At 43.0% G+C, this 13,852-nt stretch overlaps 1 protein-coding gene across 1 annotated transcript in view; it reads left to right on the top strand.

The window, feature by feature from the left end:
* The window catches only part of SIMC1 (SUMO interacting motifs containing 1), a 35,299-nt gene that overhangs the window by 13,571 nt on the left and 7,876 nt on the right, over positions 1–13,852 (top strand). The window contains 5 exon segments of the mRNA XM_036311817.1: positions 1,020–2,912; positions 4,275–4,507; positions 5,272–5,341; positions 7,593–7,747; positions 12,470–12,622. Of these exon segments, the coding sequence (XP_036167710.1) occupies positions 1,020–2,912; positions 4,275–4,507; positions 5,272–5,341; positions 7,593–7,747; positions 12,470–12,622 (2,504 nt within the window).

The raw sequence follows: 13,852 nt of genomic DNA, 5'->3' as shown, positions 1-13,852 counted from the left end.
GGGCAAACTTTTTGACTCGAGGGCCACAATGGGTTCTTAAACTGGACTGGAGGGCCGGAACAAAAGCATGGATGGAGTGTTTGTGTGAACTAATATAAATTCAAATTAAACATCATTACATAAAAGGGTACGGTCTTTTTTTTTTTTTAGTTTTATTCATTTCAAACGGGCCGGATCCGGCCCGCGGGCCGTAATTTGCCCACGGCTGATCTAGTTAGTCCTTATGATGAGAAATGGAACTCTTTTAAAAAAAATACTGCAGTTGATTTGCTAATATTTTAGAGAGGATATTGGCATTTCTATTCATGAGTGAGACTGGTTAGTAATTAGGATGACATTATTTATTATACACACCGATACACTTTTGAGAGTGAAAGGGAGTGCTGATAATAATTGCCCTAGGACAACAGACATAAACTAGGAACATCCAAGGCAAACAAGGAGCACCTTTCAATTTTTCTTTGCTTTTGATTGCATTTTATTGTATTATGTGAGGTTTGCAAAATGAAGCAGGAAGCTTATGTGCCTTTTTACAATGATCTTGAATAGGATAAATAACTTAATATCTGTTTCTCTAAGTTTTGTAGAATTTGTTTTTTAAAAGTCATCTGAACACAAGAAGTAGGTAAGAGTGATTGTTTCCTAGGGAGTGTGACTGGGCTCAGAAAGAAAGTGTTTACCTTCCACCTTTTGTATTGTTTTAATTTTTCAAACCCTCTCTATGTTAGGGTTTGCATGTTTGTCTCTACTAGTTAGCTGTATAATCCTCAGGTAAGTGACCTCATGTCTCTGAACCTCAGTTTCCTCTCTGCACAATGGAGGTGATCATGCTTCCCTGATAGGGTCATTGTGAAAATTAAAGGCATGTGAAAGCACTCAACGTGTTCTTAGCACACAGTAGAGTCTTTTATATTAGAGCCTCTTTTTCTGTAGCTTGTCTTTAAAAGCTAAGGTTTATCTTCTTAGATCAAGCTGAGACTATCTACTTGACCCTTTGTCTTCTCACAATCCTTTGACAGGACTTCATTGATTTAACCAGAGAAACCAGACCAAGGCCAAAGGATCGCAATGCAATCTGTGTGATTGACCTGACAAGAGCTGAGGAAGAAAGCAGACCTATTGCCACTCTTGACTTGACTCTAGAACCCGTTGCTCCTTCCCAGAAGGAGTCAACCAATCTTCAAACATGTGCCAGCCTCTCCAGCAAAGAGGCGATGGAAGGGCGGGTAGGCAGAAGCTCTTGGCCTGCAGCACGGAGAATCATTAACAGCGACCCTGTGGATTTGGACCTTTTGGAGGAAGCCACATTTGAAGGCTCCCAACCCCCTGCATCCATCAGTGGGGACTCTGTTTATCCCGCACAGCCGAACTGTAGCTCAACTGCATTCAAAGATGACTTTAGCTTCTTGGCAGGCCTTGAGCTGTCTTCAGATGTTCACTCCCTCTCTCCAATAAGCAATAATGGTCACAGCAGCAATCACAGGGTGCCCTTGCCTTGCCCACAGCAAGATGTACCTTGCCAACCACAAGCCTTGCCATGCCCACTGCAAGCCTTGCCATGTCCACCACGAGCCTCCTCCTGCCCACCACGAGCCTTGTCGTGCCCATCACAACCTGTGCCGTGCCAACTACAAGCTTTGCCTAACCTGCCTCAAGAAATGCCATGCCCTCAGAATATGTCATGCCCTCAGCAAAATATGACAAGCCCACCTCAGGACTCATGGCATCCTCAACATTTACCATGCCCACCTCAGGACTCATGGCATCCTCAACACTTACCATGCCCATCTCAGGACTCATGGCATCCTCAACATTTACCATGCCCACCTCAGGACTCATCATGGCATCCTCAACACTCACCAAGCCGACCTCAAAATACATCATGGCATCCTCAACACTCACCAAGCCGACCTCAAAACACATCATGGCATCCTCAACACTCACCAAGCCCATCTCAAGACTCACTCTGCCCGTCTCAAGACTCTCTGGGCCTACCTCAACGTGTACCTGGCCCACCTCAAAACATATCCTATCCACAAGATGTGGCACACCTGCAAGACATGCCACAGTTACTGGGAGACAAGCCACAGCCACCAGATATGCCACAGTCATCAGGAGACATGTCACAGTCATTGCGAGATGCTCCACGGTCACCAAGAGATGCACCACAGACACCAAGCTATGCACCGCAATCACCAAGAGATATACTGCAGTCACCAAGAGGTGTGCCACAGTCACCAAGAGATGCACCAAGGTCACCAAGAGATACACTGCGATCACCAAGAGATACACCACAGTCACCAAGAAGTACACCACGGTCACCAAGAGATATACTGCGGTCACCAAGAGATGCACCGAAGACACCAAGCTATGCACCGCAATCACCAAGAGATGCACCACAGATACCAAGAGATGCACCGCGGTCACCAAGAGGTGTGCCACAGTCACCTAGAGATGTGCCACCATCACCAAGAGCTGCACCCCAGTCACCAACAGGTGTGCCACAGTCAACTGGAGAAGTCTCACATTTACCAGATGTGCTGCGTTCACCTGGAGACATGCCACACTTGCCAGGAAGCAGGCCTAACTCTCCCCCAAATGATGTACAGAACCATGACACTCCTATGGATGTCTCAGCTCCGTCTTCTCCAAGCTGCTCTCTCAGCCCACAGTCTCCACAGTCTAAAACTTCCTTAGAGAAAATTCCCTGGCTCTCTGTCCCAGAAACTCCAGCCAGAAAGGAGATAGCAATGTCAGAGCCTGCCAACCCCGGGTCTGCCCACATACAAGCACGAACACCACCAGGCGTGTTGTACCACAGACCCTGCCTGCATAGACTGAAGTACTTCTTACGACCTCCGGTTCATCACCTCTTCTTCCAGACACTAATACCCGATAAAGACGTAAGAGAGGTGAGCTAACCCTGTGGTCGGCAAACTGCGGCTCACGAGCCACATGCGGCTCTTTGGCCCTTGAGTGTGGCTCTTCCTAAGCCTTAGGAGTACCCTAATTCAGTTAATAACAACCTACCTACCTATATGGTTTAAGTTTAAAAAATTTGGCTCTCAAAAGAAATTTCAGTCGTTGTACTGTTGATATTTGGCTCTGTTGACTAATGCCGACCACTGAGCTAACCTATCTTCCCCTAGGGCTTAGATGCCCTCTGAACAGACCTAGAATAAGGTTAGTATGCTAGCAGGAATCCATGCATGAGAGAACATGCCCAATATGAACTTGACATTTTTATCTTTCCACTATTTGTGAAACCATTTAATGTATGACAAATGCTTACGTTCTGAATCTCAGTTTTTTAATCTATAAAGTAGGAATAATAATATGTATTTCTTTTTTTAAAATATATTTTTATTGATTTCAAAGAGGAAGGGGGAGAGAGAGAGAAACATCAATGATGAGAGAGAATCACTGATCAACTGCCTCCTGCATGCCCCCTACTGGGGATTAAGCCCGAAATCTGGGCATGTGCCCTTGACCGGAATTGAACCCGGGACCCTTTAGTCCGCAGGCCAGTGCTCAGTCCACTGAGCCAAACCAGCCAGGGCAATAATAAGTATTTCTTAAGGTTGTTGTGAGAAATGAGGATAAGTTCAATGTACAAAAATTGTTTTATAATTATTGCTGTTATTCCCATATCAAACTTCTTAATGTTTGTTCTTCTGGTTATGAAAATAATATATGTCTATTATGGAAAAATTGAAAATACAAAAGAGCATATACAGAAGAAAATCACTATAATTCCACTACCCAGATAATAGAAACCACTTTCACATTTTTCTCTCCCAGACTTTATATACATACTTTTTTGGGTGAGAAAACAACTTAATATTTACTAGCAACTCAAAAAAAGAAAAAGAAAAAATGGGATTCTTCTCCTAATAAAACATATTTAAAAATATATTTCTTCCTCTATTTCAGTACCTGATAAGCTATTATAGCTACCCCTAAATATCTTATCACCCTCACCCCCAAATCAGCTTAGGCTAGCTCTTGACTCTTTTGTGCTTTGCTTTCTATGCTACAGTTTAACACAGATGAAATCATGTTATATGTATAATACTGAATTCTTATTTTTTAACTTAATATAAGCATTTGCCCATGTCATTGAACATTCTTAGATAAGGCCTTCCAGTCTTTAAAAAAAATATATGAATATTTCAAATGCATGTAAAGCTTTGCTGTCTTCAACCTGTTTCAGAACCTCTTGTTTTTAAGTCTGTAGAAAACCCATCCTAATTTATTTCTCTTTATCTCTACAGAACAAGGGTCAAAAATTAGAACCCATCCCCCATCGAAGACTAAGAATGGTAACAAACACCATTGAAGAAAATTTTCCCCTGGGGACGGTGCAGTTTTTGATGGACTTCGTGTCACCCCAGCATTACCCACCCAGAGAAATTGTGGCTCACATCATCCAGAAAATCCTGCTCAGTGGCTCTGAGTCCGTGGACGTCCTTAAGGAGGCCTACATGCTTCTCATGAAAATTCAACAGTATGAATCTTAGATGTGGGCAAACCTTCTAGGGAGCCTAGACTGGGGCATAGCTTTCTCTTGCCTAGGCTCTATTCAGCTAACCATTAGAGAGGGTGCCTTAGTATACTAGTGTTATTTGGATTACTAGTTGACAGGAAAGCCAGTCCAAACTGGCTTTAACAGGTAGTAAAAGAGAATTTAATGATGCACATTACTAGAAACCTAGGAATAAAACGACTTAATTCAGTTCAAAAACAGTTACAAAGACTCATTTTTCAGCTCTGCTTTGCTTCTGTTTTCAGGCGTCATGTGGTAGCCCTCTCAGTCTCTAGCTTTTATGACACTCTGAGTGGGAGAGGGAATCTGCTTCCTTTACAATCACACAAGAGTTCTGCAATGGAGTCTTATAGGATTTAATCGGCATAACCTACAACATGAGCCCATCTGTGAGACAGTCCCTGCGAGCTGAGGGGTAGAAGTTACTGGCTCAGTGCGCTTCATAGGCTTCATCCCAGGGTCCTGTGGTAAAGCCAGGGGCTAACTAATGAAAGTTGATTTCCTCCGGGCAAGATTGGGCCACTAATGCCTCCAAAAGAGAAATGGACACTGGGTGGCAAAAAAGAAAAAGAAATTCTACTACCTTCAGTTGACAGTAGTGTATCAAAGGGGGGTGGGCAAAAGCACTCAGGATAAGAGGAGGCTTCTTGCTTCTACCTTCTAGATCCCATCCCTTCTCCCACTAAGGTCTCCAGAACACTAACTTCATGTCACTTGACTTTCAGGCTCCATCCAGCTAACGCCAAGACCGTGGAGTGGGACTGGAAGCTGCTCACGTACGTCATGGAGGAAGAGGTAACGTCAACGTTACGAGGGTGTGTCTTTTGCAGAGGAAATTTTAACTAGAAACAAAAGTAACAACAAATCTGATAGTAAGGTCTTTGGCCATTATTTCCTTTATACTCTCATCCCCATCAGATAATTCCTACTGAAATGGTATGTGCTGGCTTCTAATTCAAGACTGAGGACATTCACTTATCCCTCTCTTTCTTGAGGTCCCATGAGCAATAATCGTAAATGAGTAGGGAAAGTCATAAATCCATGGCAATGAAAATAAGGAATTAGATCTGAATGAAGATGGGAAGAGGAGAGGTAAGAGTGATGACTGATGAAGCCAGGCAGAGAAAGGCAGAGGCTAGAGTACATACGGAAAGGGCTGCAGCCAAGGAGGGAGGAAACCTGCCCAAAGGACATGTATGCATGGCCAGTGGACACAGACCACAATGTGGTGAGGACCAGAGCGGGGGTGGGGGGGTATGGTCTGGGTGGAGGAGGGCAAACAGAGACATCGGGGACATGTGTAATGTCAACAATTAAAAAAATAATAATAAATAAAATGGTGATGGTTGCAGAACTTGATATATTTATAACAAATCATTGAGTTGTACATTTAAAATGGATGAATTTTATGGTTTGTCAATAAGTTGTTTTTAAAAATACCAAAATAAATCAATTTGGGAAAGAAAGGGTATTCTCAAAATTCAACACCATTCTTGAGGAGGTCAAAGAAGTAAACTGATAATGTCAAGCAATGTAGAAAGGATATAAAAGAAGCTTTAAGAAAATAAAAAATCTTCACCAGAAACAAATGATTTTCTTAGAATACTATATGGATCTCCAGTGTAATAAATAATTTTAATATGGTCCTCACACTGTGAACACTATTTGGTTATCATGTTTAAAATCAATTTTTTACAAAGCATGGTTGACAATTTTATTAATTTTGACAGTAGAAAATAGGAAAGTATAGAAGATAAAGGTTGGGAAGTGAAAAGAGATAGCATCTCTGAGAATAGTGGGGCTATTACAGTATCCTTATCTTACAGCATAGAGATAGAATGTATTATTTGTAGGTGTTGGAACATAAATTGAGGTAGTTATTTTAGGAAGAGAACTGGGATGTGGCATAAATGAGATAAATCCTCATCTAGCATAGCAGAAACCAATAGGTAATGTCTAAAGCTGATAAAAAAAAAATAGTGTGATAAGAGCATTTTTTTAGAGATATTTAGGGTAACCTTCAGAAGAGTTCAGGCTCTTCCCTGCAGGGCACTGGAGGGGACAAGTGGCTATGGAGAGGTGTCACTGGAAGACTCTTCATAAATCTAGCACACGTACTTGAGTTTTTCAAAAGCATTTATATCAATAAAGATTAGAGAAAAAAATTATTCTTTAGAAGACAAAGGTATCCCATCCCCACATCCTCCAAAGAAAGAAAGAAATGGTAGATACTTAGAATGGTCATTCTTCTTCCTATTGACCAAGAGTTTGGTTTCTAGGAAACATGCCTGCCCTGTGGTGTTTGAAAAGTCCCCACAGAGGCCAGAAATGGTTGGGTGCCCGCTCATTCTTTGAAATTTCAAAGCCTGAGTTCCCAGGCCTGGATCCCAGCACTTGTCTCCTAGGAAAGGGAAGCTGCTGACTGTGCGTGCCGCCTGCTGGGTGACAGGTACTGACATTGGCTTTGGTTAGAATGGGGACCACAGAAATCACAGGGACACTGAGACTCAGAGGCCTAAGCTAATAAGAGGATCAAACAAAAATCTGTAAATGAGGTCCGTGTGCCACCAGAGCCCACGCTCTCTACCTGCCCGGGTGGGCTTTCTCAGGGAGGGTCTTTTCACCTGTAACAGAAAACCCACCGCAGACTTGCTTACACAATAAGGCTGCGCATCAGCTCACATTATAGAAGTCAGCAGCCGGAGGGATGTCCTGGTTGCTTGATCTAGCAGTTCAGCAGAGTTACTGGGGAGCCGGTTCCTGCCTCTCTGTTCTGAGAGCCACAGTTAAGGGTTTATTCTGAAACTGATAGATTTAGTGAGAGACTCACTTCCCATGGTCATCTCTTACCATCAGAAAGTCTGCACTCCTGAGCCTCCAGGAATGCCCTATTTGCCCTCTTTTGTAATGACCTAGTCTGCCTGCTCTCTCCCTTTCCGGTATAGACATACTGTTGACTCGTGGCCTTCCTTTGACTAAGTCTTTATGAGAGCCCAGTGCTCACTGTCACCCAGGAGATGAAATACTTCTCATTTCTCTCCCACAGGGACAACATCTGCCTGGGCGAGTCCTTTTCCTGCGCTATGTGGTCCAGACCCTGGAGGATGACTTCCAGCATACCCTGCGGAAGCAGCGCCAGCACCTGCAGCAGTCCATTGCCAACATGGTGCTGTCCTGTGACAAGCAGCCCCACAACGTCCGGTAACCAGCCCCTGAGCACTGGGAGGGCAGGAGGCGGGGGATAGGTAGGCCAGGGAACACCAGATGGGCGAGACCATCCAGAGCAGGATGGTGGGCCAGGGCCAGTCCCTGAAACTACAGACCGCCCTAAAACACATGCTCTCCGTCCCAGCGTATGCTGGGCACCAGAGCTTGCATTTTTCTCTCAAGGCCATCAGACTTCCTTGGGTCTATTTCCCTATTGTCCAAACAACCTCAGGAGATCTAGGAGAAACCTCAGCTCCTCTTAGTCAGTCTAGGGATAGAGAATTAGTAAGTAGAGAATCCTCAAAGAGCACAGGAGAGCGTAGTTGGGTTTTAAATTAGAAAATACCAGTTTGAATGAGGGCAGTTCTGCCAACCATTCTGCTGTGTGAATGTAAGGCATTGGATAGAGTAGGTAACGGGAGACAGGATCCCACTCTAGCCAATGTTGCCAGTCACTTTCATTCCCACCTCTCCTGATGTGAGCCTCTCACTCACTATACAGAGCGATTCTTGGGTTTAAAAATAGACATTTGTGCCCTCAAAATGCAAACCAGGTCCTGCATTTGTGCTTTATCAGATGGGAAAACTAGCTATCTTTGATTCAGTAAGAGATGGATATGAGATTAAGGTTGTGGCTACATGGATGTATGTATGTATTTATCAAAACTCATCACACAAAACCTGTATGCCATTTATTGTATATAAATTATTCCTCACAGATAAGGTTTTAAAAGAGATGGTAAGTCAGTCTCCATATGACCCCTCTGTACGGGATTTTCTTTTCTAACTGTGCCCACAACGGGTAAATTAGTTCCATAAGATTTAAGAAATATACTAGTCCCCAGTCCCTTTACCTGCATTTTCCTTTCCCACAGTGGTAACTACTTTCAACTCTTTCATTTGATTCTTTGGATATTTACATCTGTGTGGCTAAATAACCTGCTGTGTTGCTAATTCTTGACTTCTTTATTACTAGCTACTATCAATTTCCCACATGAAAGATGAGGAGTTGGCTCTTTTTGCTCCCTACCTCCTTCCTCCATACACACATTTCCCAGCCCCTGTACCATTAATATAGTTATATCATAATTTTGTATAGGTTAGTATTTGATGTTTCTATTACTATGGCTATGTAGCTAGTCAGAGTTGAGTCAATACTAAACTATGATACCTTTTTGTTTTCCTTTGAGTTGATAATTGCCTTAGTTTTAGTTTCCTTGTATTCTTTGTGCATATTGGAAATCAATCCCAAATTCTTTACTATTTGGTCTGAACCTCCCCTCAGATGTTTATTTGCACTGGCTAGTCTTACCAGTTTCTTCTCAAATATCTATGGTGAAACATTTTGGCCTCCTTTAATCTGGATCGATTGTCCTCTTTGCGAAGCCTTACTGTAAATGAGGGAGTTCCTTCTGCCTGTTCCTAGTGTTAGACTCTTGTTTATTTGCTCTACTTCTTCTCTTTCTTGGTTCACTCCCTCCTTTCGATGGACCAGTCACCAGTAGAATCTTAGAAAGGTATGTGGGAAGTAAAATTTTTGAGATCTTGTATGTCTGAAATTATCTTCCCACAAATTGATTCATAACTGAGTGTAGACATTTAGATTAGAAATAACTTTCCTGAGAAACCAAGATGGCGGCATAGGTAAACACCGGAGTTTGCTGCCTCGAACAACCACTTCAAAAATACAACTAAAAGATGGAACGGACATCATCCAGAACCACAGGAAGGCTGGCTGAGTGGAAATTCTACAACTAGAAGGAAAGAGAAAAGCATACTGAGACTCAGAGGAGGCACAGTGTGGAAGTAAAATACTAAGGTACAGAGGCGCAGGCAGAGCGGGCTGGCGGCTGAGGGCGCGGTTGTCATTTTCAGTTGGGAGGGAGTCTCAGGCTCTGAGCTTCAGTTCCGGGCGAGTCTCTGGGGACCCAGCCTCATATGGGAGAAGCGGGACTGTCTGGCATTGGTCGGAACTCAAGGGCAGCTTTCTCTCGGAGGGGCTTTCAGCCATTGTCGGGACACTGAGAAGCAGGGCCTCTGAGAGCAGCCATAACTGCTAGCCTCGCCCTGTTGATCCTGCCCCGCCCAAGCCCTGCAGGGAGACTTTTGCTGGATAGCCTCAGGCAGAGGCTAGATTAGCACCTCCCTAGAGATCCAGGAGCCAGTGTACCCAGAGGTAAGAGTGGGACCATCCAGTTTGCAGCTCCGTGGAACCATAAAGGACATACTCGGGGCAGACTCAGTGAGCACCAAAGCCCCATTGAAGCAAGTCTTGCCCCGGAGTGGTGTCTCCAGCACAGAAGTTCTCCCACTGCAGACACAGCTGATTCTCACAGCCAACTGGCCTGGAGGTCAATTCCTCCCAGTGATACCTACAACAATCAAGGCTAAACTACAACAAGACTGTGCACAAAGACCACAAGGGGGTGCACCAAGAGTGTCCTCCTCAGGTAACTGGGGAGGCTGAACCACTGGGCCCTAGAGGACACTTAACACAGAAAACCACTTTATCAACATAGGAAAGCATAAAAAATGCGGAGACAAAGAAAAAGGACACAAATGACAGAAATGGAGGAAAGCAAACTACTAGATATAGAGTTCAAAACCACACTTTTAAGGTTTTTCAAGAATTTTCTAGAAACTGCCGATAAACTTAATGAGACCTACAAGAAATCTAATGAGACCCTCGAGGTTGTGATAAAGGACCAACTAGAAATTAAGCATCCACTGACTGAAATAAAGAATATTATACAGAATCCCAACAGCAGAATAGAGGATCACAAGAATCAAGTCAACGATTTGAAATACGAAGAAGCAAAAAACACCCAACCGGAAAAGCAAAATGAAAAAAGAATCCAAAAATACGAAGATAGTGTAAGGAGCTTCTGGGGCAGCTTCAAGTGTACCAACATCCGAATTATAGGGGTGCCAGAAGAAGAGAGAGAGCAAGATATTGAAAACCTATTTGAAGAAATAATGACAGAAAACTTCCCCTACCTGATGACCTGATGAAAGAAATAGACTTACAAGTCCAGGAAGCGCAGAGAACCCCAAACAAAAGGAATCCAAAGAGGACCACACCAAGACACATCATAATTAAAATGCCAAGAGCAAAAGACAAAGACAAAATCTTAAAAGCAGCAAGAGAAAAACAGTCAGTTACCTACAAGGGAGTACCCATACGACTGTCAGCTGATTTCTCAACAGAAACTATGCAGGCCAGAAGGGAGTGACAAGAAATATTCAAAGTGAGGAATACCAAGAACCTACAACCAAGATTACTTTATCCAGCAAAGCTATCATTCAGAATTGAAGGTCAGATAAAGAGCTTCACAGATAAGAAAAAGCTAAAGGAGTTTATCACCACCAAACCAATATTATAGGAAGTGCTGAAAGGTATCCTTTAAGAAGAGGAAGAAGAAGAAAAAGGTAAAGATACAAATTATGAACAACAAATACACATCTATCAACAAGTGAATCTGAAAATCAAGTGAATAATCTGATGAACAGAATGAACTGGTGATTATAATAGAATTAGGGGCATAGAAAGGGAGTGGACTGACTATTCTTGCGGGGGAAAGGGGTGAGGGGGACGCAGAAAGAGACTGGACAAAAATCTTGCACCTATGGATGAGGACAGTGGGTGGGGAGTGAGGGCGGAGGGTGGGGTGGGAACTGGGAGGAGGGGAGTTATGGGGGGAAAAAAGAGGAACAACTGTAATAATCTGAACAATAAAGATTGAATTAAAAAAAAAAAGAAATAACTTTCCTACAGAAAGTTTAAGGAAATCTTCCATTGTATTCTAGCTTCCAGAATCACTGTTAAGAAGTTATAAGTTACTTCGATTACTTTTTTTATGTAGTTTTATTACATCTGCATGTGTTCCTACAAAGTATATATTTTTATTTTTAGCTATATATAAAAGGATATCATGCTATATGTAATCCGTTATTTAAAAAGTCTTTTATTTTTCACTTAATATTACAGAATACTAAGATTTGTCCATATTGTTACCTAACACTGTAGCTTATCCATTTCCACTACTATATAATATTCTGTTATGTGAATATACTTCATTTTCCTCCTGATTTCTAAAATTTCATGATTTGTTTTCACCTCTTTTTCTCATTCCTTGTAGATTTTTAAAAATGATTTACTGTAGTATTTATTAGTGGGATTTTTGAAAGATACAAAGTTAGCTGTGTGTGTTCAATCCACCATTTCTGCCTTGGTTACCTAAGTGATCATCAAAGGAATTTTGACTGTATAAGATGTTTTTGCCTTGCTGACCTTTAGAGCCTACACCCTGTGTAAAATATGACTCTACTGTACATACTTTAAACCTGGAGTGTTAGCATTAATAGATGACACCTAACAAGTGAAAGCCAGCAAGGACTTCTGTGGTCATTCACTTCAGCTCACCACCTAGTCAAGGGATGTTTCTGGTCAGGAAGCCAGAAATAGTGCTCTTAGACCTTGGAGGTACCTTTCAATGATGGTAACTCAGTAAATGTTGGTATCTTAGTTACATGTATAACCCTACTGCATTTAGTGTATGGTTTCCAGTAGACTTACGTACATTGAAAATAGCCTAAGGGCCTTCTGTTGCCATTGGGGAAACCTAGGGGTTTAGGAGCCCAGGGTAAGGCTGCAGTTCTGAGCACCATACAATCAGACAAAAGTTTAAACGTTTTCTTATCTGTTTTCCCTTGCAGAGATGTGATCAAGTGGTTGGTTAAAGCGGTGACGGAAGGTGGATTAACTCAGCCCCCAAATGGGAGTCATACCTGTTCGGGAACAGGCACCATGAAGGCCAGCAGTAGCCACACTTCTCCCCAGCCTCCTCTGACGAAGAACACCACTCAGGTGTAAGGGCAGACGCTGCCTTTCTGGGGCTGCTGGGACTGACTGTAGAAACAGCCCCACTCCCTAAGAGCAGTTCCCCCAAGTTAACAAGCCCTGAAACAGAATGATTCTCACTAAAGACTGTCTTGTTTGATCAAAGGCTAAATTTCTAATTCCAAAGGTAGAACAACAGCAGATGCTTTCCCCTAGATGGATAGGACTCCATAAGTGAACACAAATTTATAAACTGAAGTGAAACAAAAAACGAGGATACAAGCCCTCCCTTTCCTGGACACCAAGAGACAGTGCAGTTACAGCTGCACATCCTTCAGCTTCACTGACAGAAGAGAAGGGATGGGTAGTGGGCGATCGGCAGCCTCTAGTCCTCGAGGACCTGCGTCTCTCTCCTCCAGTCCTGGGAGGAGTCTGGCCGTTCAGCCTGCCGGTTCTACCAGGTTATAACAGCAGTGGTTCAGACCAGGTTATAACAGCAGTGGTTCAGACCAGGTTATAACAGCAGTGGTTCAGACCAGGTTATAACAGCAGTGGTTCAGACCAGGCCGGTCCCAGGACCTCAGCACCGGAAAGAGATTCCTGGAGTTCTTTTATGGGGTTGAGAGTGGTCTAGGTATTTTTTGAGAGATGCCAAGATTTTAGCAGCTGGAGCTGCCCTTATACAAGTAACCCTCTATCCTGTGTCAGTCATACTGTGAGAAATCAGTCACACTCGGCTTTTCAAACACAGCATTTGTGCTTAAATTCACAACGCTGTATTACAATCTAGTTGCACGGATTTTCATATAAGGCCTATGGGTTTTGACTAACTTAGGAGACAATCTTGTATCAAAATGGAGAATGTCTTGGAGCAAAAAAGCTTTGACTTGGGCAGCCTTGAAGTAGGGCTATCCCAGAACCCCAGTTTACAGATCCAAGAGAGGCCCACATAGTTCCTTTAAGGGAAGCTAATCTCACATAAATAATAGTAATGAGAAATTGATTATAAGTGAATACTAATAGATCTTACCAACAATAATAGGCACTACTGTTTATCATTAATGACCGCCTGTCTGCCAGATGTCCCTCAGAGCACTCACAACTTTCTGAACTAGGCCTGTCAGTAATTTGTCAACAGGTGAACAGCTTGTCACTGCCGGCCCAGAATCTAAGGCCCATGCCTCTGGTCCACCTATTGTGTCACCGCCTACAGATTTTCTGCCAACAGCCCTCTCTTCCATCACAATAATAATGCATGT

This window comes from Myotis myotis, unplaced genomic scaffold, assembly GCF_014108235.1.
Source record: "Myotis myotis isolate mMyoMyo1 unplaced genomic scaffold, mMyoMyo1.p scaffold_m19_p_6, whole genome shotgun sequence".
NCBI classification, from domain to species: Eukaryota; Metazoa; Chordata; class Mammalia; order Chiroptera; family Vespertilionidae; genus Myotis; species Myotis myotis.
Note: the sequence above shows the minus strand (reverse complement) of the source record. Positions and strands in the feature narration are given on the sequence as shown.